A 25,719-nucleotide genomic window follows, 5' to 3' on the forward strand; every position below is an offset into this window, starting at 1 on the left:
TGCTGGCATTGGACTGGCGTAAACACAGTAAGAAGTCTGACAACACCAGGGTTAAGGTCTCAGGACTGCGCAGTGGCACAGTGGTTAGCACTGCTGGCTCACAGCACCAGGGGCCCGGGTTGCACTGTGTGTGGAGTTTGCACATTCTCCCCGTGTCTGCGTGGGGTTCCTCCAGGTGCTCTGGTTTCCTCCCGCAGTCCCAGTGGATTGGCCATGCTAAATTGCCCAAAGATGTGTCGGGTAGGTCGATTGGCCCTAAACTGCCCGAGTGTTTTAAAAATGTGCAAGTTAGGTGGATTGGCCACGCTAAATTGCCTCTTAGTGTTTTAAAGATGGGCAGGTTAGGGGCTTTAGTGGGGCAAATGCATAGGGTTAGATGGATAGGGCAGATGATTAGGCCTGGGTAAGATGAGTCAACACAGACTTGATGGGCCGAATGGCCTCCTTGGCAATGCAGGGATTCTATACTATTCTACATTTCCCAAAATAGTTGATTGGTTGCGATGCAGTGATTTGATTTAAGGGTTTGTTTTTTGAAATTCAGATTCTTTGTCCATTTTGACCAAGACCAACAGCTCCCAATGAGTATATAGTCCAATCTGTTCTCATCCCTGAACCAATACTCTGGATACCGGGAATCTGAAATTTAAACAAAATTTCGAGTCCAGAACAATTCTTCTTCGAAACATTTTCTCCCTCTTTTCAGCTCTGAGGAAGAGTCACATTCGATTCGAATCGTTAGCTCGGTGTCTCTCTCCACAGATGCTGAGTTAATCCAACAATTTTGGGTTTGATTTCAGGCATTCTCCTTCCTGTTTTACTTAACAATGAAGGACAAAAAAAAATCACCTGGGACTCGGTGCAGATGTAATCAATTAAAGGTTAACACTTTGGGATTTTTTTTTTGTTAGGGTCATGACTGAAAAAATTCAGGATGGCAGCAGGTACATCTTTAGCTTATAGAACAGTACAGCGCAGGAGGCTATTTGGCCCATCACATCTGTGCTGTATCTTCTTTGTCCATTTCCTTTCTGCATCCCCTTCAAGAATTTATCCATTTCCCTTTGGATGGATCTGGATGAATCCACTTCCACTACCTTACTGGGCAAGATATTCCAAATCCTAACTACTCCCTTCTTACCCAAGTGTTTTTCTTGTCTCTGGTGCCCGTGAGTCACGGAAAACAGGTTCTCTGTGCCTACACAACTGATGATTTTGAACACATAAGAACATAAGAAATAGGAGCAGGAGTAGGCCATCTAGCCCTTCGAGCCTGCCCCGCCATTCAATAAGATCATGGCTGATCTGAAGTGGATCAGTTCCACTTTCCCGCTTTCTCCCCATAACCCTTAATTCCCTCATCTATCAGAAGCCTATCTACCCGTGACTTAAATATATTTACCGAGGTAGCCTCCACCCCTTCAACGGGCAGAGAATTCCAGAGATTCACCACCCTTTGAGTGAAGAAGTTCCTCCTCAACTCTGTTCTAAACTGCACCCCCCTTATCTTGAGGCTGTGCCCTCTAGTCCTGCTGTCCTTTCTGAGCGGGAAGAATCTCTCCACCTCTACCCTACCCATCCCCTTCATTATCTTATACGTCTCTATAAGATCCCCCCTCATCCTTCTAAACTCCAACGAGTACAGACCCAGTCTATTCAGTCTCTCTTCATAGGCTAACCCCCTCATCTCTGGTAACAGCCCGGTGAACCTTCTCTGCACTCCCTCCAAGGCCAAAATATCCTTGCGCAAGTGCGGCAACCAAAACTGCACACCGTACTCCAGCTGCGGCCTCACCACTGCCCTGTACAGTTGCAGCAAGACCTCCCTACTTTTATATTCTAACCCCCTCGCTAAGCACCTTTATCAAATCTTCTCCTGGCCGTCTCTCTATTAAGATACGCACCTTCTTTGGTCATGGAACCACCCCCGCACCTTCCCCTCCCAACACCAGAACAGTTCTAGTAAAGCCTCCCCCGCGAAGGCAGAAGTTCTACGTACATCCTCGGACTCAAAGACATGACAGATCATCTTGTACTGCCTCTTCCCGTCGTGGGAGGGGTGAGATGCTTCCACATTGTCCTGAGAGTTGGAACGGGGCATGCGTCGCCGGGCCATCAGCACAACTATATTCCCAATGTCCGCGATGTACGAAATGGTCCTTAAGGGATGGTCCATCATCGTTTCCTGAGAAAAGGAATGGAGGAAGAAAAAAGGTACAAACTGTGCAGAAACATCGCAAGTTCAAACACCATCAATTTGAGAAACCCAAAGCAGAAGGTTTTTGCAGCAATCAGTGTGTTATTTCTCCACACGTTCCGAAACAGTTCACAGTAAACTCGCCATTTCTGTCAATCTGAAAATGGCAACAAATCCTTTCATTTAGGAAACAATACATTTTCTTTCCAGATGTGATTCAGGTTTTTCCGGGTGTGACGTGTACTCTACACTGGGATTTATTCTACTGGATGAACACGGGTTACGGTGGGTTCACGCTGCGTGGGGAGTGATGCCGCTCAGTATTTCCGTCACCCCTGTTGAATCCAGCAACTGGTCACAAACAGCATTCATCGTCTGCACACACTGACCAACTAACCAGCACACAGCTCTCCCCACACCCCACCACACGCACACCGAAACTTACACAGACACACAGGCATGCACACACACAGTGAGCGTGCACACACACACACACGCATATACACACAGTTATACCTTCTTATTCCCACACCTACAGACGCACACATACCAACAAAGTCAGACACACACACACACACCAGCCCACACTAATGTATACACACACACATGTATACCAGTCCCCAGACCCATGCGCTCGCGCACAGGCACCCCGCGCGCACCCACACACAGGCACCCCGCGCACCCGCCCGCACACAGGCACCCCGCGCACCCGCCCGCACACAGGCACCCCGTGCGCGCTCGCGCACAGGCGCCCCGCGCGCTCGCACACAGGCGCCCCGCGCGCTCGCGCACAGGCGCCCCGCGCGCTCGCACACAGGCGCCCCGCGCGCCTGCCCGCACACAGGCACCCCGCGCACCTGCCCGCACACAGGCACCCCGCGCGCTCGCACACAGGCACCCCGCGCGCTCGCACACAGGCACCCCGCGCGCTCGCACACAGGCACCCCGCGCGCTCGCACACAGGCACCCCGCGCGCTCGCACACAGGCACCCCGCGCGCTCGCACACAGGCACCCCGCGCGCTCGCACACAGGCACCCCGCGCACTCGCACACAGGCGCCCCGCGCGCCTGCCCGCACACAGGCACCCCGCGCGCTCGCACACAGGCACCCCGCACGCTCGCACACAGGCAGATACTCATCTACACTCATGTACACACCCATGCATGAATTCACCCACACACCAACAGCCAATTCTTCCAGACACGCATTTCTACCGCTCTAGACACACAGACAACCACCCACACACACACACACAGACTCCACAACGCAAGACAGATACACACACAAACCCCCTCACACAGATACAAAAAACACAGGCACACCCACCCACCTCTAGTCCCACTCCATCACGCACTAGCCAGGAGTGTGAGCCGAAATCATCACAGAATCAAACACAGCCAGAATTTCGCAGACATACGACCACGAGCTAAATGCAAAATGCCACAATCTGTAAATCAGAGAGCTGGTTTGGAACACAAGCGAATCTGTCAAAGAGAAAGCGGTGATTAGCTGTCACGGGGCAAGGCCACGGATCCTTGCTTACAGCTCCGAGCTCAACATTTCGGGTGATGTGTTAAGACTGCATTCCATCAAATCCATCCAGTGCAGCCTAAGTGATAGTGACATGGCTTTCAGCAAAGTACAAATAAAGCATTAAGTTTTCCATTTCCTATAATAGCTTGGAGCAGGATAGGGATGGCCGAGGCTCTGACCCCTCCCTGACCCCGCACTGTTCGGGTTGTCAGGGAGGAAGCTGCTTCGCTGAAGACTTTGACTCAACGCACAGGAGGCCGTTCGGTCCATTGTGACTGGGCTAGCTCTTTGAAAGAGCTATCCAGTTAGTTCCACCTCACTCACTAATACTCTTCCGCTGTGTTTCTTTCCCCCCTTCAACTCTTTATCCATTTCTCTTTTGGAAGTTCCTGTTGAATCTGCTTCCACTGCCCTTTCAGGCAGTGCCTTCCAGATCACAACACTGCAAGTTGTTTCTTCTCCTTCATTGAGTGACAAAAAAAAAATACTTCCATCATCTCCACATTAGCCCTTCTGTCATTCACATTAACTCTGTGATCTCCGGACCTGCCTGTCTTCCAATGGAAACTGTTTCACTTTATTCACTTCATTGTGGACACCTCTATCAAATCTCCCCTTAACCCCCCTCTGCTCAAGGGAGAACAGCCCATGTCTCCCCACAAAACGGAGTCCGTCAGTGCTGACACCAGGACTATACATCACTTTGTGCGGTTAATTCATAGATCTGCAGTTTTAAACCAGCCTCGCCAAGTTGTAGAAACAATATCTCCTACTCCCCAGAGCCAGAGGTAACAGCATCCGATCAAAACCACTGCCTCCTTTCTCAATCTATATTTCTTTCTTCTTTCTCGCTACCTCCCAAATGCTTGTTTAATTTTCACTCTCTTCTTTACACAGAGTCGCTAACTCGTACAGGCCAGTCCACTGTCCAGTCAGCCCCAGTACCCCACGCCCCTGGTTGGACACATCAAAAAGTCTTACAACACCAGGTTAAAGTCCAACAGGTTTATTTGGTGGCAAACGCCAGACAGATACACACATAAACCGCCTCACACAGATACGAAAAACACAGGCACACCCACCCACCTCCAGGCCCACTCCATCACGTACTAGCCAGGAGAGTGAGCCGAAATCATCACAGAATCAAACACAGCCAGAATTTCGCAGACATACGACCACGAGCTAAATGCAAAATGCCACAATCTGTAAAATCAGAGAGCTGGTTTGGAACACAAGCGAATCTGTCAAAGAGCAAAGCGGTGATGAGCTGTCACGGCTCTGCCCCTTTGTCAGGTAAGTGGGGAGTTCTGATCACAAACAGGACACATAAAGACACACACAGTTGACAGTATTATAATCAGCATCCTGTAAGGTTGAAGTGCAGCTTGGAGGGGAACTTCCAAGGGTGGTATTCCCTTGTATCTGCAGCCCTCGTACCTCTACGTGGTAGAGGTCACAGGTTTGCAAGGTGCTGTCAAAGGAACCTTGGGGAGTTGCTGCGGTGTGTCTCATAGATGGTCCACCCTGCTGCCGGTGTACTAGGTGTGAAGGGAGTAAATGCAGCAGGTGGTGGATGGTGTTTCGGTCTGGCGGACTGCTTTCTCCTGATCACACTGAGTTTCCTGAGTGTCGTTGGAGTCGCACTCATTCAGATAAGCAGAGAGGATTTTATCACACATCTCACCTGTGCCTTGCAGATGGTGGGCAGGTTTTGGGGAGTCGGGAAAAGCTTTGCTTCATTTTTCATTGTCAGGAGAGTAAGTTGTAACTTTAATCCATTTTAAACTCCGCCCCCAGGGTCCATTCAGCCCATTGATAACCTCCAAAGGCAACTCAATAGGGCTTGGTTTGTTGGTGTAAGCTGTGGCTGAGTGAGTACTGAAATATTGGTGATGGTTCTTACTTATCAACTACAAGGTGTGTTTTATATCACCAATGGGTTTTTTGTTCAAGGCAGAATTCAATGGGCTGAAATCCTTATCCTCCAATCCTGGTCCTTACCTGTGAGTCAGCGTTGAGCACCTTAATCCTCTGAGTGGAGATGAAGAGGTCAACTTCTGTCATAGGCTGGGCCTCCCCTTCGGCAGCCTGTAATAGGGAAGGTACAAGACTCAGGAGGCCGTAACTGAGACCTGGCTGCTACTCACGCACTCTGGAAACACTTCTAACACCATCGACGCAAAGTTATTGATCATCCTTTAGGTTTCGCCCCTCGTGGAAGCTTCCTATTGATGATACTTCCACAAAGAGCAAACGTGGAGATTAGCAATGGGCTGCTTGACCCCCTAAATGGCCAATTCAACACCACCTGACTCTCCCTGGCTCCCAAATACCCTTCATCCAACTAAAACGATGGAGTTTTAGATGGACGAGAGGGGGAGTTTTCCAGATTTGCACTCCCCTTTGTGTGAAGAAGTGTGTCCTGGTGACACCCTTAAGATGATGAAGGGGATGGATAGGGTAGAGGTAGAGAGATTCTTCCCGCTCAGAAAGGATAGCAGGACTAGAGGGCACAGCCTCAAAATAAGGGCAGGGGGGGGCAGTTTAGATTGGAGTTGAGGAGGAACTTCTTCACTCAGAGGGTGGTGAGTCTGTGGAATCCTCTGCAGGTTGAAGTGGTGGAGGCTGCCTCGCTAAATATATTTAAGTCACGGGTAGATAGGTTACTGATAGACAGGGGAATTAAGAGTACTGTGTGCAGTTTTGGTCACCGCACTTGCGGAAGGATAAATTGGCCTTGGAAGGAGTTCAGAGGAGGTTCACCAGGCTGATACCGGAGATGAGGGGGTTAGCCTATGATGAGAGACTGAATAGACTGGGTGTGTACTCGTTGGAGTTTAGAAGGCTGACGGGGGATCTTATAGAGACATAAAAGGTAATGAAGTGGTAGAGGCTACCTCACTAAATATATTTAAGTCACGGGTAGATAGGTTTCTGATAGACAGGGGAATTAAGGGTTATGGGGAGAAAGCGGGAAAGTGGAACTGATCCACTTCAGATCAGCCATGATCGTATTGAATGGCGGGGCAGGCTCGGAGGGCTAGACGGCCTACTCCTGCTCCTATTTCTTATGTTCACCCCTGCCCGGCCTAGTTCTAGGCCTGGTGGTTTGCCACCTGTCTTTCTGGACTTCCTCTTATTGAGGTCTTACTGTACTGAGCCCGTGACATTGAACTGATGTCCAGGTAATTAATTACCTGAGCTTCAGTTAATACTGGCTGCAAGTCAATCAACATTAAATTTTCACATTCACTCGAGAGAGAGAGACTCACATCAGCCAAACGCTCATGCATTTTAAGCCTACTTAATGCGATTGGGTTCGGATTCTATTTAAAAGGATAAACTGAAACAAAGCCGGGTTTAAATACATTTACCAAAGCACAGAATAACAATCTGGATAAATAAAAAAAATTAGGGTTGCAATGCGTTGATAAAGGCAGCTGGCAATCCAGCTAACATGCTGCATTGACAGAGTGTTAAGCAGAAGCTTTGCACCTTATCATAAGGAAGCAATGAGCGAAGGTTAAAAGCGACCCATCACAATACAGAACACCCAAAGGACAAGTCGCCTAAGGTTGGTCTTGTGTGTAAGAACAGGAAGTAGGCCATTCAGCCCCTCGAGCCTGTCCCCTCATTCAGAGAGGTCATGGCTGATCTTGATTTCATCCACCTGTCTTGCCTCCACATCCTTTCACACTCCCGTTTCACTCAAAATCTATCGATCGCAGGTTTACAGTGATGAACTGAGTGTGCATCGATTGCTTTCCGCATCCAATAGCCTTTGCACCAAGAAGTGATTCCTAACTTCTCTCCTGAACCGTTCAACTCTGATCTCAATTGTCCCCTGGCCCAGGGTGGTTAGCGCTGCTGCCTCAAAGCCCCAGGGACCCAGGTTCAATTCCAGCCCTGGACAACTGTTTGTGCACATTCTCCCCATGTTTGCGTGGGTTTCCACCGGATGCTCCAGTTTCCTTTCACACTCCAAGAGGTGTGTAGGTTAGGCGGAGTGGCCATGCTGAAGTGTCCCTTCGTGTCCAAAGATGCATAGGTTAGATGGATTAGCATTGGGAAAATGACCCTTATTGTCCAAAGAGTAGGTTAGGTGGATTGGCCATGGTAAGTTGTCCATTAGTGTTCAAAGATGTGTAGGTTAGGTGGATTGGCCATGGGAAAGTAACCCTTATTGTCCAAAGAGTACAAGTTAGGTGGATTGGCCATTAGTATTCAAACATTCCTGCAGAATGGGGATGATGTGAATAATGGAAGTAAAACAGAAGAAAAAATATTAAAAAAAACTTTGGTGTCTGTGTGGAGTCTGCACATTCTCCCTGTGTCTGCGTGGGTTTCCTCTGGGTGCTCCTGTGTCCTCCCACATTCTAAAGATGTGCAGGTTAGTGGGACTGGCCATAGTAAATTGTTGGGGGGGGGGGTGGTGGTGGCCTGGGGAAGATACTCGTCCAAAGAGTCAGTGCAGACTTGATGGGTCGAATGGCTTCCTTCTGCACTGCAGGGATTCTAATTGAGGCAAATCTCGAGATAAATTTAATACTGACACAGAACTTACAGACAGAAACAGGCCATTCGGCCCCAAACATCCCTTATGCTCCAGACTAACCTCCACCCAATCTGTGACATCTCAAATCCTTCGAACCCCCTTCTCCCTCAGGTCTATCCATCTGCTCCTTAAATACCATTCTGCCAAACATCTCAACCGCTGCTCACATCAAAGCTTCAACCTCAGGGTTTGAAAAAGGAGCTGGATAGTTAAAGGACACCAGAGCACAAAGCAAAAACACAAAAGGAGGTGCCTTATAAAACTCCGTTCTGGTTGGATATGAAATGTACAACAACAGAGAGAAGGGATTAAATAAAGTGGCAATACTTTGTCTTGCCAGTGTCACTAGGGACAGTGGGAGGTTCCAGAAAATGAAAGACAAGATCCAAGCTTTGGGAATCTCCCACCTCCTAAAATTAGGTGGCAAGAAAATGAATTAAAAGAAACCAAAGCAAGTTGTTAAAGGAGCGAGAAACGCAAAACAATGAAACAGTGAGAAGTCTCACAACACCAGGTTGAAGTCCAACAGGTTTATTTGGAATCACAAGGTTTCGAAGCCTTGCCCCTTCATCTCCTGGTGACTCACCTGATGAAGGGGTAGCGCTCCGAATGCTGGTGATTCCAAATAAACCTGCTGGAGTTTAACCCGGTGTCGTCAGATTTCTTACTATGCCCATCCCAGTCCAACGCTGGCATCTCCACATCAAAAGCAATGGAAAATAACAGCCAGGATTTCATATCTTTTAAAAAAAAGCCATCACAAACTTTCTGCATCCAGTCATCTGCAAGCAATCAAAGTTGGCGAGGTGGGAAGGAGTTCCGGTTGTGTGAGGTATCTGGGAATTGGGTGGGGAGGGCGGTGGACAAGCAAAAGGAGAGCAGAAGAGTCATCAGTACAAATGGCTAAACGGAGAGAGTAGGGTGGTGGCAACGTCAATAAAAACTGCCATGAAACAGGGCCCTATTTCAGCCAGCAGTCAGTCGTCTCCTCCTGGCATCCCTCTCAAAAGCGAAAAGAATCAGTTTATCTCGAGGAAAAGGAGATCTGGTGACAGCCGTGGAATTCTAGCGAGATTCGAAAAGCACAGTTGCCCCAGTTTCAGTCCTTCGCAAAAGCAAACTGCAGCGGATGCTGGAATTCTGAAACCAAAAGAGAAAATCTCAGCAGGTCAGGCAGCATGTGTGTGGGGAATGTGTGGAACTCTTTGCCGCAGGAGGCTGTGGAGGCCAGGTCATTGAGTGTCTTTAAGACAGAGATAGATAGGTTCTTGATTAATAAGGGGATCAGGGATTATGGGGAAAAGGCAGGAGGATGGGGATGAGAAAAATATCAATCATGACTGAATGGCGGAGCAGACTCGATGGGCCGAATGGCCTAATTCTGCTCCTATGTCTTATGGAGAGAAAGGAATTGATGTATTGAGTCCAGATGGTCCTTTGTCAAAAGATAAAGCAATTACAAGTTGTCAAAGGGTCATTCTTTCCTCTTCTTATAGATGCTGCCAGACCTGCTGAGATTTTCCAGCATTTTATCTTCTGGTTTCTTTAACTCCTTCAAACCGCCACAGGCCATGACACTTACACTCGACCTTTTACCAGGAGCGGGCGCCTGAGAAAAGCAAAAAGGGGGAAATGACTAACGGCTCCGTGGTGGATGACACAGGCGCTGGCGGGGCCCTGCAAGAAAGAAGCCACCGAGGTGACAACCAGTTGAGTGAATTCTGCGGGACTCTGGATGCAGAAAAGTAAGCGGTAGCAAAAAAAAAACCAATTAAAAACCCCAACGAGTTTCAATGGGCCAACAAAAATAAAAGCACATAGCAAAGCAACAAGCACAACATCAAGCTGATGAGGTACTGCACCTTCTTCCTGCTTTTGGTCAATTTCTGGGCCATCTGCTTAGCATGAAACAGACAAGAGATAGGAGAACAGTTAGAGCAAAAACCGACAGACACACTCGTTGAGAAGCAAGTACAAGTTGGAGAAGTTTGCTCGGTGCACAAGGATCGACAGGACAAGCAATAGAAACAAAAATAATGCTGGCAAGTCTTTCGATTGTCGTCGATTTCCAGATGGGAATTACAGACGTTCATGAGGACAAGTGCTTTTCCCGTTACGACCTTTTAGCCAAATGGGAGAAGCGAGAAAAGTCAGATTTCAGAAACAGAAAGTGGGGTGGTTAGCACTGCTGCCTCACAGTGGGAAGTCTCATAACACCAGGTTAAAGTCCAACAGGTTTATTTGGCAGCAAAAGCCACTAATGACGGAACGTTGCTCCTTCATTAGGTAAGTGGGAGTTCTGTTGACCAACAGGGCATGTAGGTGTCTTTATAAGCCCTGTTTGCGAACAGAACTGCCACTCACCTGCCGAAGGAGCAGTGCTCCGAAAGCTAGTGGCTTTTGCTACCAAATAAACCTGCTGGACTTTAACCTGGTGTTGTGAGACTTCTTACTGTGTTTACCCCAGTCCAACGCCAGCATCTCCGCCTCACAGCGCCAGGGAACTGGGTTCAATTCTGTCCTCGGGTCACTATCTGTGTGGAGTTTGCACGTTCTCCCTGTGTCTGCGTGGGCTTCCTCTGGGTGCTCCAGTTTCCTCCCAACTCCAGAGCTGTGCAGATTAGGTTGACTGGCCATTATAAATTGACCTTAGTGTCAGGGGATTATAAGGGTAAATATGTGAGGTTACTGGGATTGTGGTCGGTGCAGACTCGATGGGCTGAATGACCTCCTCTTGCACTGTAGGGATTCAATAATTTTATGATTATTTCCAACCAACTATGTTCTATGTTCAACCACTGTCATGGAATGTTAGAATCCCTACAGTGTTTATGCTCCACATGAACCTTCTAGTAGCCCTCCTCACTTCACCCAATCAGCACATCATTCTATTCCAATATAAAAGCAAAATACTGTGGATGCCGGAATCTGAAACAAAAACAGAAAGTGCTGGAAAATCTCAGCGGGTCTGACAGCACCTGGGGACATGATGTGGGGATGCCAGTGTTGGACTGGGGTGGGCACAGTAAGAAGTCTCACATCACCAGTTTAAAGTCCAACAGGTATATCTGGAATCATGAGCTTTGGAGCGCTGCTCCTTCATCAGGTGAGCGGAGAGGTAGGTTTCACAAACACGGCACACATAGACAAAGGCACAATTAATCATCTTGCAATTGTCTATCTATGCCGTGTTTCTGAACCAATCTCTCCACTCACTTAATGAAGGAGCAGCGCTCTGAAAAGCTTCTGATTCCAAATAAACCTGTTGGAATCAACCTGGTGTTGTGAGACTTCTTACAGCATCTGTGGAGAGAGAATACAGCAACATTTTGATTCTGGATTGCTTCTTCAGAAGGAACTCTTCAAAATGCAGCTAATGAAAATGCAACAAAACTTACTCCAACTTATAAATCAAAGGAAGGGGTTAATAAAGAAACATCATTCCCTCCAAACTTGGGACCTCACCCTGGGTCACACCAAACTCTCCACAATGCTACATAGTTCCTTATTTGTAGTGAATCAGCTGGTCAGCTGACTATTACATCACTCTGTAATTGGTTCCATGGTTTACTGGGTCAGCTGACCCTTACATCTTGTTCCCATTGGTCACATTACCAGTTGTCACTGGTTACATTCTAACAGATGACCCTTGACAGAACTGATGAAGGGTCATCTAAACTCCAAACGCTGGCTCTATTCTGTTTCCACTGAGATTTTCCAGCATTTTCTATAGCTCTACTCCTTTTTTCCCAATCCAGCTTCCCCTTAGATCCATCTCTTCATCTCGATCAATCCCCGAGGGAGTGACTTCCACATTCTCCCCACTCTCTGGGTAAAGAGGTTTCTCCTGAATTCCCTATTGGATTTCTTACTGACTATCCCATACCCCCATAACTCCCAACCCGCCCCCTTCTGGTCTCCCTACACAAGTCAAAACATCTTCTCTCCATCCATTCCGTAATCTTATTTTGTTTTACATCGTTGCATTTGTCTAGTTCAGAGTTTGTTGCCCATCCCTAATTGCCCTTGAGTGACTCACAAGATCATTTCAGAGAGCATTTAAGAGTCAACCTCAGTGCTGTGGGTCTGGAGTCACATGTAGGCCAGACCAGGTAAGGACAGCAGATTTCCTTCCCTAGAAGGGAACCAGATGGGCTTTAAGCCAATCAAAATGGTTTCATGGTCCATCAGTAGATTCTAATTTCTAGATGTTTTATTGAGTTTAAATTTCATCATCTGACGGTGGGATTTGAACCTGCGTCCCTAGAGCCCATTGGTCTCTGGTCCAGTAACAATACCAGTACAACACTGCCTCCCTAGAGGAGGTCAACGCATACTTTTTGCTTTTCTAGAGAAAACAGCTACAGCTGGTTCAGACATTGCTGATAGATCGAACATCTCAATCATAGCGCTATTCTTGTATATCACTTACACACCCTCTTGCTTTGTATCCTTTTTGTAAATGGATACCAGCACAATAATCAAATGATACCAGGTCCCCATATACTCTTAGCATAACTGGAGCAAGATGGAGGCCACATAGTCTTTGGAAAGCAAGAATTCGAGTTGGACCAAAGTACAGAGGGAACTAGGAGCATACAGATATTCAGATCACAAGGTCATTAGAGCACACCATTGGGATTAATTTCTAGAGGCTAAAGAGACAATCCTTTAGAACCAAGATGAGGAGGAATTTCTTCAACCAGAGACTGGCGAATCTGTAGAACTCTTGGCCGCAGAAGGCTGTGGAGGCCAGGTCATTGAGCACCTTTAATACAGAGGTAGATAGGTTCTTCATTAATAAGGGGATCAGGGGTTACGGGGAAAAGAATGAGGATGAGAAAAATATTAGCCATGATTGAATGTCGGAGCAGATGGACCGAGTGGCCTAATTCTGCTCCTATGTCTTACAGTCCTAACTTCTCAATTCTATTCCTCTAGAAATGAATCTAAAGGCCTTATTAGGTTTAGACTTTGTGATTTATATATCTGTACACCCTTGGATCTCTCTGTTCTTTGGCCCTCCTCGGATTCTTGCTTTCCAAAGACTACGTGGCCTCCATCTTGTTCCAGTCAGAACTCACCGCCTATCTGCACTGAAATTCATTCCAGAAAACAAGGCAGACTGGTAAACGCCGGAATATTCCGGATGCGATTGTAAGGTTTCTCATTCTCAAAACTAGGTCATTCTTTATTGGTAAAGGCTGTGCAAGCAGGAGAGAGAGAGAGAGAGAAAGAGAACGTTCTGCATTCTGGGACAGTCTCACTGTGAGCGATGGCGTGGACTGCAACTCTGCAATTCTGGCACCAGCCCTGAAAGAACATAAAAGGCCGAGAATAGAACGTTCGGCTTATCATCAAAAAGGATAAATGCTTCAAGAAGCAAGGACAGCTCCCAGTGCGAGAAGCACATTTGGGCAACGGTTCAATTAATGATTTAAACAGAGCAATAAAACGTGGTGAAGGTTCAATGTCAAAGCCAAATTTACTGAGTATCAGAACCTCTGCCGAGCTCAGACTGACATCAAAGACAGGTCTCAGCCACCAATTCAAGCGTGGTTAAGAGTCAGCCACTCGCGGAGGGTTTTGACAGAACGAATCAGGAGAAAGTGTTTCCATTGGCGGGGGGAGCCGGTCACAAGAGGACGCGGATTGTAAGCAGCTGGAGAAAGAACCTGAGGGGGAAACGACGAGAATTTCCTTTTCGGTTTTAAAGCCATCCTCTGCTGTCACGTTCGCACTCACGTTAACTGGGGTGGCATGGTGGCTAGCACTGCAGCTTCACAAGTGTCAAGGACCCGGGTTCGATTCCCAGCTTGGGTCACTGCCTGTGTAGGGTTTGTGCATTCTCCCCATGTCTGCATGGGTTTCCTCCGGATGCTCTTGTTTCCTCCCACACCCTGAAAGATGTACTGGGTTAGGGAGCATTGACCCAAACAGGCACCCGAGTGTGGCGACTAGAGGAATTTCACAGCAACTTCATTGCAGTGTTAATGTAAGCCTTACTTGTGACTAATAAATAAACTTTTTTAAAAACTTTTTTATAAAAGCAGCAAGTTCATAGAATCCTTACAGTGCAGAAGGAGGCCACTCGGCCTATCAAGCCTGCACCAACCACAATCCCACCCAGACCCTATTCCCATGACCCCATATATTTACCTTGCTAATCCTCCTGACACTAGGGTTAATTTAGTGTGGCCAATCAACCTAACCTGCACATCTTTGGAGTGTGGGAGGAAACCCAAGGAGACACGGGGAGAGTGTGCAAACTCCACACAGACAGTCACCCAAGGCCGGATTTGAACCCATGTCCCTGGCGCTATGAAGCAGCACTGCTAACCGCTGTGCCGAGTTGTCGTGATCTGGAACACTCTGCCTAAAAGGGCGGTGGAAGCAGATTTAGTAATTCTTTGCAAATGAGAACCAGATGTAGATTTGGGGAAAAAGAAAAGGGCTTTGGGGAAAGAGCAGGGAGGAGTGGTTTGGGATGAATTGGCCAGCTTTTTCAAAGAATTGGGCACAACAACTGAATGGCTCCTTCTGTGCAGTATTGTTAAAACAATAGAAGCTGATGTATTCTGAAAGGCTCACAGTGTATTTCTAACAGCCCTAGATCACTGTACATACAGGAGGTTTGTTGCGCAGTGGTAACATCCCTACCCACTGGACCAGAAGCTCTGCGTTCGAGTCCGACACCAGGGGGGGAGCATTCAACACAGTTCAAACTGCTGATAACCAGCCCAGGAATCCTTCACCAGAACCATTCCCCAAGGGGCAAAAATAAAATGTGGAGATATGTTTAAAAACAAAATTGTAGACACAAATCTCTTCACAACTCCCAGAAACCTGTGGAACTGAAACTAGGTTAACAAAAACCGCGTAGATCAACGATCACTCGATTAGGAACAAACTGAAAAAAAAATCTGTGATGAAATATTCTTAAAATGCACAGTGCGTCATCTTGTGAAAATCATCTTTGAAAAAGTGGTAAAGGGATTGGGTTTTTCTAAGAGGCACACATCGTAATTAGCACATCAGTTCTCCGATGCTTCAATAATTGAAATATTCAAGAAATATCATGCAGAGTCTGTGAAAGTTGTGCTGAGGAATCCTAGCCTGGCAGGGATCTTGATTGCCAAACAAGCCCTCCAGCTCCAAGATGAGGGAGGTGATTTGGAGATGCCTCTTTAGGATATCACGCAAACTCCAAACTGATTTTTTAAAGACTTGTAGTGTCTTTTGGAGTCGACTGAAAATAAGCACAGTCTCCCCAGCTTGGATTGTGCTTGTCACTGACAACATCACACACACAGCAGCTTTTCAAATCAATCGCACATGTAGAATTACACATTGGACACGGCACAATCTGGTGAACTGGTGCGGCAGCAATAATCTCTCTCTCAATGTCAAAACAAAGGAGATTGTCACTGACTTCAGGAAGTGTAAAGGAGAACATGCCCCTGTCTACATCGATGAGGACGAAGTAGAAAGGGTCGAGGGCTTCAAGTTTTTAGGTATCCAGATCACCAACAGCCTGTCCTGGTTCCCCCCCCACTGTGTCGACACTATTGTTAAGAAAGCCCACCAACGTCTCTACTTTCTCAGAAGACTAAGAAAATTTGGCATGTCAGCTACGACTCTCACCAACTTTTACAGATGCACCATAGAAAGCATTCTTTCTGATTGTATCACAGCTTGGTATGGGCTCCTGCTCTACCCAAGACTGCAAGGAACTACAAAAGGTTGTGAATGTAACCCAATCCATCACACAAACCAGCCTCCCATCTATTGACTGTGTCTACATTTCTCACTGTCTCAGAAAAGCAGCCAGCATAATTAAGGACCTCACGCACCCCGGACATTCTCTCTTCCACCTTCTTCCTTTGGGAAAAAGATTCAGAAGTCTGAGGTCACGTACCAACTGATTCAAGAACAGCTTCTTCCCTGCTGCTGTCAGACTTTTGAATGGACTTACCTTGCATTAAGTTGATCTTTCTCTACAACCTAGTTATGACTAACCCTACATTCTGCACTCTCTCCTTTCCCTCTCTCTGAACGGTATGTTTTGTCCGTATAGCGCGCGCGAGAAACAATACTTTTCACTGTATGTTAACACGTGACAATAATAAATCAAATCAAATCAAACACGGATTACGCAGTCTTACTGATCTGCGCTGGTGTTTATGTTTCATACAATTCTCCTCCAAGCTATTATCACCTCACCCCGTCAACATATCCTTCTAAAACCAAAAGAGAAAATGCTGGAAAATCTCAGCAGGTCTGGCAGCATCTGTAAGGAGGGAAAAGAGACATTGAGTCCAGAAGACTCTTTGTTAAATCTATAGGTTATGACAAAGAGTTATCTGGACTCGAAACATTAGCTCTTTTCTCTCCAGGTGTGGCCTCACCTGCACCTTATACAGCTGCAACATAATTCGAGCTGAAGGGTGAAGGGTCTAACTAATGGGGCTCATGGTCAGATGCCTCATTCCAGGAAAATCTGGGCCCAGATATTTTTCAGGAATCCATGTGGCCTGGTATCTGGTGGTTGATGGTAAATATTCATCATGGAGTTCAGTTACGAGTGGTGTGCCTCAGGGATCTGTTTTGGGGCCACTGTTGTTTGTAATTTTTATTAATGATCTGGATGAGGGTATAGTTGGGTGGATTAGTAAATTTGCTGATGACACCAAAGTTGGAGGTGTGGTAGATTGTGAGGAAGGGTGTCATAGTCTGCAGGGTGACTTAGGCAGGTTGCAGAGCTGGGCCGCGAGGTGGCGGATGGAATTTAATGCGGAGAAGTGTGAGGTAATTCACTTTGGTAGGAGCAACAGATGTGTCGAGTATAGGGCTAACGGGAGGACTTTGAATAGTGTGGATGAACAGAGGGATCTAGGTGTATGTGTACATAGATCCCTGAAAGTTGGGAATCACGTAGATAAGGTTGTCAAGAAGGCGTACGGTGTCTTGGCGTTTATTGGTAGGGGGATTGAATTTAGGAGTCGCAGCGTCATGTTGCAACTGTACACTACTCTGGTGCGGCCGCACTTGGAGTACTGTGTGCAGTTCTGGTCCCCATATTACAAGAAGGATGTGGAGGCTTTGGAGAGGGTGCAGAGGAGGTTTACTAGGATGTTGCCTGGTATGGTGGGGAGGTCCTATGAGGAGAGACTGAGGGATTTAGGGTTGTTTTCGTTGGAAAGAAGGCGGCTAAGAGGGGATCTTATTGAAACATATAAGATGATTAGAGGTTTAGATAGGGTGGATAGTGTTAGCCTTTTTCCTCGGATGGAGAAAGCTAGCACGAGGGGGCATGGCTTTAAATTAAGGGGGGGTAGCTACAGGACGGATGTCAGGGGTAGGTTCTTTACCCAGCGGGTGGTGAGGGATTGGAATGCCCTGCCTGCTGCAGTTGTAAATGCGCCTAGTTTGGGGGCGTTTAAGAGATCTGTGGATAGGTTTATGGACGAAAAGGGATTGGTTTAGGCGAGTGGGTCATTGTTTTTGTAACTGGTCGGCGCAACATCGTGGGCCGAAGGGCCTGTTCTGCGCTGTAATGTTCTATGTTCTAAAAGGCGAATTTTGGGTTTAAAGTTTATTAACTAAATTCTGGCCCTGTGATTTTTACAATAAGAAGTTTCACAACACCAGGTTAAAGTCCAACAGGTTTATTTGATAGCACAAGCCACTAGCTTTCGGAGCGCTGCTCCTTTAAGCTAATAAAGCTCATGGCTTGTGCTACCAAATAAACCTGTTGGACTTTAACCTGGTGTTGTGAGACTTCTCACTGTGTTTATCCCAGTCCAACACCGGCATCTCCACGTCCTGTGATTTTAACCAGTGCCATACCACTGATTCATCATGCTTTCAAAAGCTCACGGTGTTCTCATTTGTGTTCTCCATGGGGGCAGCACGGTACCACAACAGTAAACCCTGCTGCCTCACAGCGCCAGGGAGCCGGGTTAGATTCCCAGCCTGGGCCACTGTCTGTGTGGAGTCTGCACATTCTCCCCGTGTCTGCGTGGGTTTCCTCCGGGTGCCCCGGTTTTCTCGCACAGTCCGAAAGACGTGCTGGTTATGTGCATTGGTCACAGAATCCCTATAGTGCAGAAGGAGTCTATTCGGCCCAACGAGTCTGCACCAACAACAATCCCACCCAGGCCCTATCTCCATAGCCCCACATATTTACCCTGTGAACCCCTTTGTCACTAGGGTCGATTTAGCATGACTAACCTTTGTGCCACCATGCTATCCCTGGCACTCATGCTAAATTCTCCCTCAATGTACCTGAACAGGCACCAGAGTGTGGGGACTTCCACAATAACTTCATTGCCGTGTTAATGCAAGCTTGCTTGTGACACTAATAAATAAACTTAACTTTAAAATGTTTCGGAGGAGACAGAGGAACAGGCCATTTAGCCCTTTAAGTCTGTTCCACCAGTCAAGATTACTCACTAGACAATACATGTGTTGGACAGACTCCGAACAGTCAGAAGACTTGCCTGGTAAACACAAAACATTTTAACCCCTTTGGGGACAAAAATAAGTCCACATCAAGATTGAAACCTGAGTTTAAAAAAAAGCAAATGTCCTGTAATTAACAAATTATGGGAGTTAAGGGTTAACGGAAGATCCTGTGAAGGGTGCATTGCACAGAAGCCATGAGAAGCTGCAAATTCTTATTGCTTGCAATAAATAAAAGGAACACAATTATTTCATAATTAAGTCTCTTGTTAAATACCACGAGGATAAAAAGATGATTCCTTCTCCAACAATCCACCATTCAATCAGGAGTACACGAGGAAGGTTAAATGGCTAGATTTTAACAGTTGGTGCCCAAGTGCCCTTTTGAGGCTAATTTTGCTACATTAAAATAAGAACATTAGAGGAACTCATGACTGGTGCTTTCCTTTCTGTAGATCGGTGTAACATTCGGACAGCCTGTTAATCTCTCCAGGCAGAGCTTCCCTCCAAACACAAGCAACCCCAGGCTCCATAACTCACACGATCAAAGACCGAGGCAACAGAGAGAGACACAAGAGAGAGGAGGAGGCAGCAGGGAGACTAAGTGAGGGTGAGAAAGAGCAAGCGGGAATGGATGACTGAGAGTGAAGAGACGGGGAAGGAAAAGTGAGTGAGAGAGACAGGTAGAGAAAGGGATAGAGGGACAGAGAGATAGAGAGAGAGAGCAAAGAACAGTGTGGGAAAGTGAGAGAGAAAAAGAGAAGATTTACAATTCTGTAGCACCTTTCATGGCCTTAGAATGATCCAAAGATGTAGCCTTTGGAGTGCAGTTCTGGCTGTATTGTAGGAAACATTGCAGCCAATTTGTGCACAGCAAGATCCCAGTGACAGTGACGTCAACAATTTGTATTCCATTAGGAAAAGCACCCAGAGACACTTTACAAGAACAGTCAAGCAGGAATTTGACACTGATCCACATGAATAAATATTGGAGTAGATGTCCAGAAGCTCGATCCGAAAGATAGACAGAGATGTTGGCTGGGGGATAAATATTGCAAGAAGCCTCACAACACCAGGTTAAAGTCCAACAGGTTTGTTTGGTATCTCGAGCTTTCCTAGCACTGCTCCTTCATCAGGTGAGTCTGAAATTGCCTTTTTTGGTTGTAAAATGCTTTGGGACATCCTGAAAGATGGTGTGGAAATGTAAGTCTCTCTTTTATCTAAAATAAGATTAGTTCAGAAAAGAATAGGTGAGTCCACTTACCTGATGAAGGGGCAGTGCTCTGAAAGCTTGTGATTCCAAATAAACCTGTTGGACTCTAACCTGGTGTTGAGAGATTTCTTACTGTGCCCAACCCAGTCCAACGCCGGCATCTCCACATCATGGTCCAGGATGCTGAGAAAAAAATCTCCCTTCACTTTATAACAGTGGCTGCGGGATCTTTTACATCCACTGTGAGCGGGCTGTTTCAGATGGTCTGAATCACTGCTAAGCAAAACTTTAATCTTATTCACATGAAACAGTGGCCCAGTGGTTAGCAATGCTGCTTCACAGCGCCAGTGTCCCGGGTTCGATTCCGGTCTTGGGTCCCTGTCTGTGTGGTGTCTCCCCGTGTCTGCGTGGGTTTCCTCCGGGTGCTCCGGTTTCCTCCTACACTCCAAATAGTGTGAGTTTGTGTGTATTGGCCATGCTAAATTGCCCCTTAGTGTCCAGGATGCATAGATTAGAGCGATTGGTGGGGTAAATATGTGAGGAACAGGGACTGTGGTTGGTGCAGAGTCGATGGGCTGAATGGCCTTCTTCTACACTGTAGAGATTCTATGATTCTTTCTAAACAGTCAACAACTGGATAAGAAATGTTTAGTTGTGGATGAGGGCGTCTACCTTGCTGTGTGTACGCAAACTTTGTCAGTTGTAATGTTAAAACCATGGGTAACATTCCTGTCAAAGAACACCGCACAGTCACCGATAACGCAATGCAGAAGGAGGTCATCACCTTGATCCTGCTGACTGCTTCCTGCGCTTGCATCATTCGCACGTTCTTGGAGGGGGTTTTGTCGGAGAGAAGCTGGGTGGAGCCCAGATAGTTGGCTGCAAAGATGATGCCATCGATCAGATCTTCCGGGTCGCAGGGTCCAGGGACTGCAAACCAGAAAACACAAACACTCCGTCAGCCAGCCCAGACAAAACTTCAACCAGACAGAGAATGGCCACGGGCGATCTGTGACCAGGGGTGGGGCCCACAATTGGCCAATTTTGAATCGATAGAATCTGTGACAATTCCTGACCTTCTGCCCCTAAACTTCCACTGCGTCAAACAGGTTATATTTTCCCCAATAATCCTGAGGCTGATCATCTACGGAGTTTTAAGAAGGGTGGGATCAATGCTTTCTTGTTCACGTTCCTGATGGATTTTCACCCAGATAATGCTCATGGCAATGTTTAGAGGTTCATCTTCCATTTGCTAGACACAAGTCAGGAGTTTGATGGAAAACTCCGCACTTGCCTGAATGAGGAGCAGAAATATAGAAGATAGGAGCAGGAGGAGGCCATTTGGCCCTTCCAGCCTGCTATGCCATTCATGGCTGATCGTCCAACTCAATAGTCTAATCCTGCTTTCTCTCTATAACCTTTGATCCCATTCGCCCCAATCCAGCTGCCTCTTGAACACATTCAATGTTTTGGCATCAACTACTGTGGGAATGAATTCCACAGGCTCACCACTCTCTGGGTGAAAAATTGTCTCCTCATCTCCATCCCAAATGGTTTACCCTGAATCCTCAGTCTGTGACCCCTGGTTCTGGACACTCCCACCATCAGGAACATCCTCCCTGCATCTACCCTGTCTAGTCCAGTTAGAATTTTATCAGTCTCGATGAGATCCCCCCTCATTCGTCTGAACTCCAGCAAAAACAATCCTAAACTAGTCAATCTCTCCTCATACATCAGTCCTGCCATCCCCAGAATCAGCCTGGTGAACCTTCGCTGCACTCCCTCGAGAGTAACAGCATCCTTCCTCAGAAGAGGAGACCAAAACTAAACACAATACTGTAGATGCGGCCTCACCAAGGCCCCTGTATAACTGCAACAACAATGACTGCAGCTCCAACAACACTCAAGAAGCTCGACATCACCCAGGACAAAGCGTGATTGCTAGCCCTTCCACAAACACTCACTCCCTCCATCACCAGTGCACAGTGGCAGCAGTGTGTATTCTACAAGATGCACTGCCGGAACTCACCCAAGGCTCCTTTGACAAAACCTTCTAAACTCATGACCTCTACTACCTAGATGGACGAGAGCAGCAGGAACATGGGAACACCCATGTGGAAGTTCCCCTCCAAGTCACTCACCATCCTGATTGGAAATATATCATTGTTCCTTCCGTGTTGCTGGGTCAATATCCTGGAACTCCCTCCCTATCAGCACTGTGGGTACCTATACCTGAGGGGCTTCAGCAGTTCAAGAAGACAGCTCATGACCATCTTCTCAAGGGGCAATTAGGAAGGGTTAATAAACACTGGTCGAGCCAGTGGCGCCCAAATTCCATGAATGAGTAAACATTTTCAAAAATTACAACTGTAGGAACACTGGAACGATACTGGGCAATTTCACCCATCGAGCCTTTCTTCCTCAACCTCCTCTAGCTTCCTCTGAAAGGTGTCTATTTTCGTTGCTGGGGTTACTATTCTCCTTCCCAGGTCTCTATCAATGAAATCTTTCCTGCTAAACTATTTACACTGTCACACAGCAAGTTTCCTTCCTGCAACTCTCTACACATTGTAGAACCAACACATCCTGGAAAAAATAACATGATTGTTCAGAGATCTCGTCAAACAAATGCTTGTTTCTTGATGAAACCTTGTTGTTTGTTCAGAAGTGCCAATTTTCTATTTTTTTTATATAAATCTCCCTTCAATGGAACGTGACATTGTCTGGAAGAAGATAGAAGGCTTGCATTTTAGACCATTCACAATGCCAGGAAGCCCCAAAAGGATTTTTAGAGCCATGAGGCACTCCTGAAGTAAAGTTACTGTTGTAAAGTCTGAAAACATGGCAATCTGTGCACAGCAAGCTCCCATAAACAGCGCCATGATCATGACGGTTTCTTCCTTCCTCTAGTTGATGGGTTGTGGACCACCTGACATGAGATATGGGGTTTAATACATCATCCAAACAATGGTACTTCAGACAGTGCAGCGTTCCCACAGCGATGGCACTGCGAACGGAAGCCCAGAGTTTGTGCTCAAGTATTTGAAGTAGGAATTAAACCAACATTCGCTGAGAAAGTGGCCTTTCAAACCTCAGCTAAAAGCCCTGAGGGAGAAATTGTTAAGTTTCTGCTGGGGTGTGTGTGGGGGTAGGGTGGGGCACAGATTAGAGGGGGTTTTCTTTCATTAACAGCATCACTGGCTAGGCTGACATTTGTTGCCCACCCCTAATTGCCCTCATGGAGGTGTGGGTGAACTGCCTTCTTGGGCCGCTGCAGTCCATGTGGTGTAGGTACACCCACGGTGCAGTTAGGGAGGGAGCTCCAGGAGTTGGTGTTTGGATGTTTACATCTCTAAGTTGGTGGATGGAGGGGGGCGGGGGGGGGTGTAATCTGCACTCTGGACTGTATGACACACACACCCCCATTCTGAGCCAAAAAGCATTTGCATACCACTGCGAACATTGCGAGGTGTTGGGGGAAATGGGGGGACAGGGAGGTGTTGGGGGAAATGGGGGGGACAGTGAGGTGTTGGGGGAAATGGGGGCGTGGGGTGGGGAGGTGGGCATTGGTGAGCAGGATTGAGGGGGGGGTGGGTGTGTTGGGGGGGGGGGGGGTGGGGGTGGCGGTGTTTCTTTCAATGAAGTCTTTCGTCTTATTGCTCCCGCCATACACCTCAGATGGATAGCCAGAGGAGGATTGGGTGCGAGCAGGCTTCGAGATAATGAAGAGCAATCTCTGGAACTCTCAAACTATAAAGCAGAAGCAGGAATAATTCCCCCTGCTGGAAGAAAGACAAATAATCCCCGTTCATGGTGACAGCGATCTGAGAGCTCGCGGAATCGTTGTGAAGTAATTCGAGAACACCTTACCTTCCACGTAAGTTGGAAAGGAAGCCAAACATTTTCTTGACTGAAATTAGAAGAGAGACAGTGCTTCAGACTCCACACGCTGTGCTCCATGTAAACAATCACATCCTTAACCAAAAACACTTCCATCCAACATGATGACACCAATTGACGGGGCCGTATTAGAAATCCAACTGGACTGGGAGCCTGCAGGGTAAGAGGCTTTCCCGTAATGTGGGCGATTGACTCTTTTTCACAATTCACCTTTTATTGAGCTGCTTAAAATCATGAGGGGGTCGAGGTAGAGTGGATGGGAAGGACCTATTTTCCATTAGCAGGGAGGTCACAGATTTAATTAACTGATCGATGGTTTAGAGGAGAATTTTTTTGTGGTCTCAAACTCGCTGCTCGAGAGCGCGCGCCGGAGGCAAAAATCACTCCCTCGCATTTCGAGAAAGTACTCGGAAACGCACGGGAGGTTCTGAAGTACGGAATAAGAGCCGGCAGGTGGGATTGGACTGAGCAGTTCCTTTGAGGCTGGCAGCTACACAATGGGCTGAATGGCCTCATCTGCTTCCAATTCCAATGATTTTCTGTTTAACTTACTAACGGGGTCTTGACTGGTGTTAAAAATCTACTACAATCATTGATTTGAATTATTAACTCTGGTCTTTCTCTCTCTCCACAGACACTGCCGGACCCACTGAGTATTTCCAGCGTTTTTCTGTTTGATTATTGTATACGGTCTGATAAACACTTCTCCAAGCCTGGAAAATCATAAGATCGTCAGCAAATCCGAAGCAAGGATGGAAATATATTTCCTTTCCTTCTTGTAAAGCTACATTCTGCTCCCTCGCCTTTCCTTCTCCCCTATGTACTCTATGAACGGTATGCTTTGTCAGTGTGGTGCACAAGAAATAATACTTTTCACTGTGTCCCAGTACATATAACAATAATAAATCAAGTCAAAAACAAGGGTCGAAGGAACATGAGGAGGCCATTCAGCCCCTCGAACCAGCTGAACGGTGACCTCATTTCATTGACCCAACAAAGTGGATAAAAACACTTCTTAAAATGTAATTTGCTGCAGTGAAGTAAAGACAAATAAAACTAATTAAATATTGAATGCAGGGTAACAAGAGTGTAAAGACTTGAGGTAGATTGGCAATGGGGTTAGGAGGGCTATCAGGAGTGAGTTGTGATAGGGAGGGCGTTGTTGAAAGGGAGCAGGTTCAATAGGATCCTGCTCTGCCCAAGACCGCAAGGAACTACAAAAGGTCATGGATGTAGCCCAGTCCATCACTCAAACCAACCTCCCATCCATTGACTCTGTCTGTACTTCCCGCTGCCTCGGGGAAAAGCAGCCAGCATAATCAAGGATCCCACACACCCCGGACATTCTCTCTTCCGCCTTCCTCCATCGGAAAAAAAATATAAAAGTCTTGAGGTCACGTACCAACCGACTCAAGAACAGCTCCTTCCCTGCTGCCATCAGACTTCTGAATGGACTTATCTCTCGTTAAGTTGATCTTTCTCTACACCCTAGTTATGACGGTAACAATACAATCTGCACTCTCTCGTTTCCTTCTCTATGAACAGTATGCCTTGTCTGTATAGCGTGCAAGAAACAATACTTTTCACTGTATCCTAATACATGTAACAATAATAAATCAAATCAAATCAAAAGGAAATTAGACAAACAGCTAAAGAGGAAACATTTGCAGAGTTCCAGGAGGAGGAGTAGGGAAAGGGTCTCTGCTTCATTCAGAACTTCATCTGATATGCATCCCATTTTATGTAATGGGATGGTGGTATTATTGATCAACTATTAATCCAGAAGCTGAGCTAATGTTCTGAGGACTCGGGTTCAAATCCCGCCACGGCAGATGGTGGAATTTGAATTCAATAAG

General features: G+C 46.8%; 1 protein-coding gene across 2 annotated transcripts in view; it reads right to left on the reverse strand.

Moving 5' to 3' along the window:
• apba1a (amyloid beta (A4) precursor protein-binding, family A, member 1a) overlaps window positions 1-25,719 on the reverse strand; it is a 100,489-nt gene that overhangs the window by 38,274 nt on the left and 36,496 nt on the right. The window contains exons 3-7 of one of the 2 annotated variants that reach the window (XM_080188370.1): window positions 23,834-23,873; window positions 20,748-20,893; window positions 10,149-10,181; window positions 5,733-5,819; window positions 2,000-2,185 (exon numbers count right to left, since the gene is read on the reverse strand). In XM_080188370.1, coding sequence (XP_080044496.1) covers window positions 2,000-2,185; window positions 5,733-5,819; window positions 10,149-10,181; window positions 20,748-20,893; window positions 23,834-23,873 — 492 coding nt within the window. The remainder of the gene's footprint in view (window positions 1-1,999; window positions 2,186-5,732; window positions 5,820-10,148; window positions 10,182-20,747; window positions 20,894-23,833; window positions 23,874-25,719) is intronic. The other variant, XM_080188371.1, reaches the window with a different exon arrangement.

This window comes from Carcharhinus amblyrhynchos, chromosome 5 (assembly GCF_965287045.1).
Source record: "Carcharhinus amblyrhynchos chromosome 5, sCarAmb.v2.hapA, whole genome shotgun sequence".
Lineage (NCBI taxonomy): Eukaryota > Metazoa > Chordata > Chondrichthyes > Carcharhiniformes > Carcharhinidae > Carcharhinus > Carcharhinus amblyrhynchos.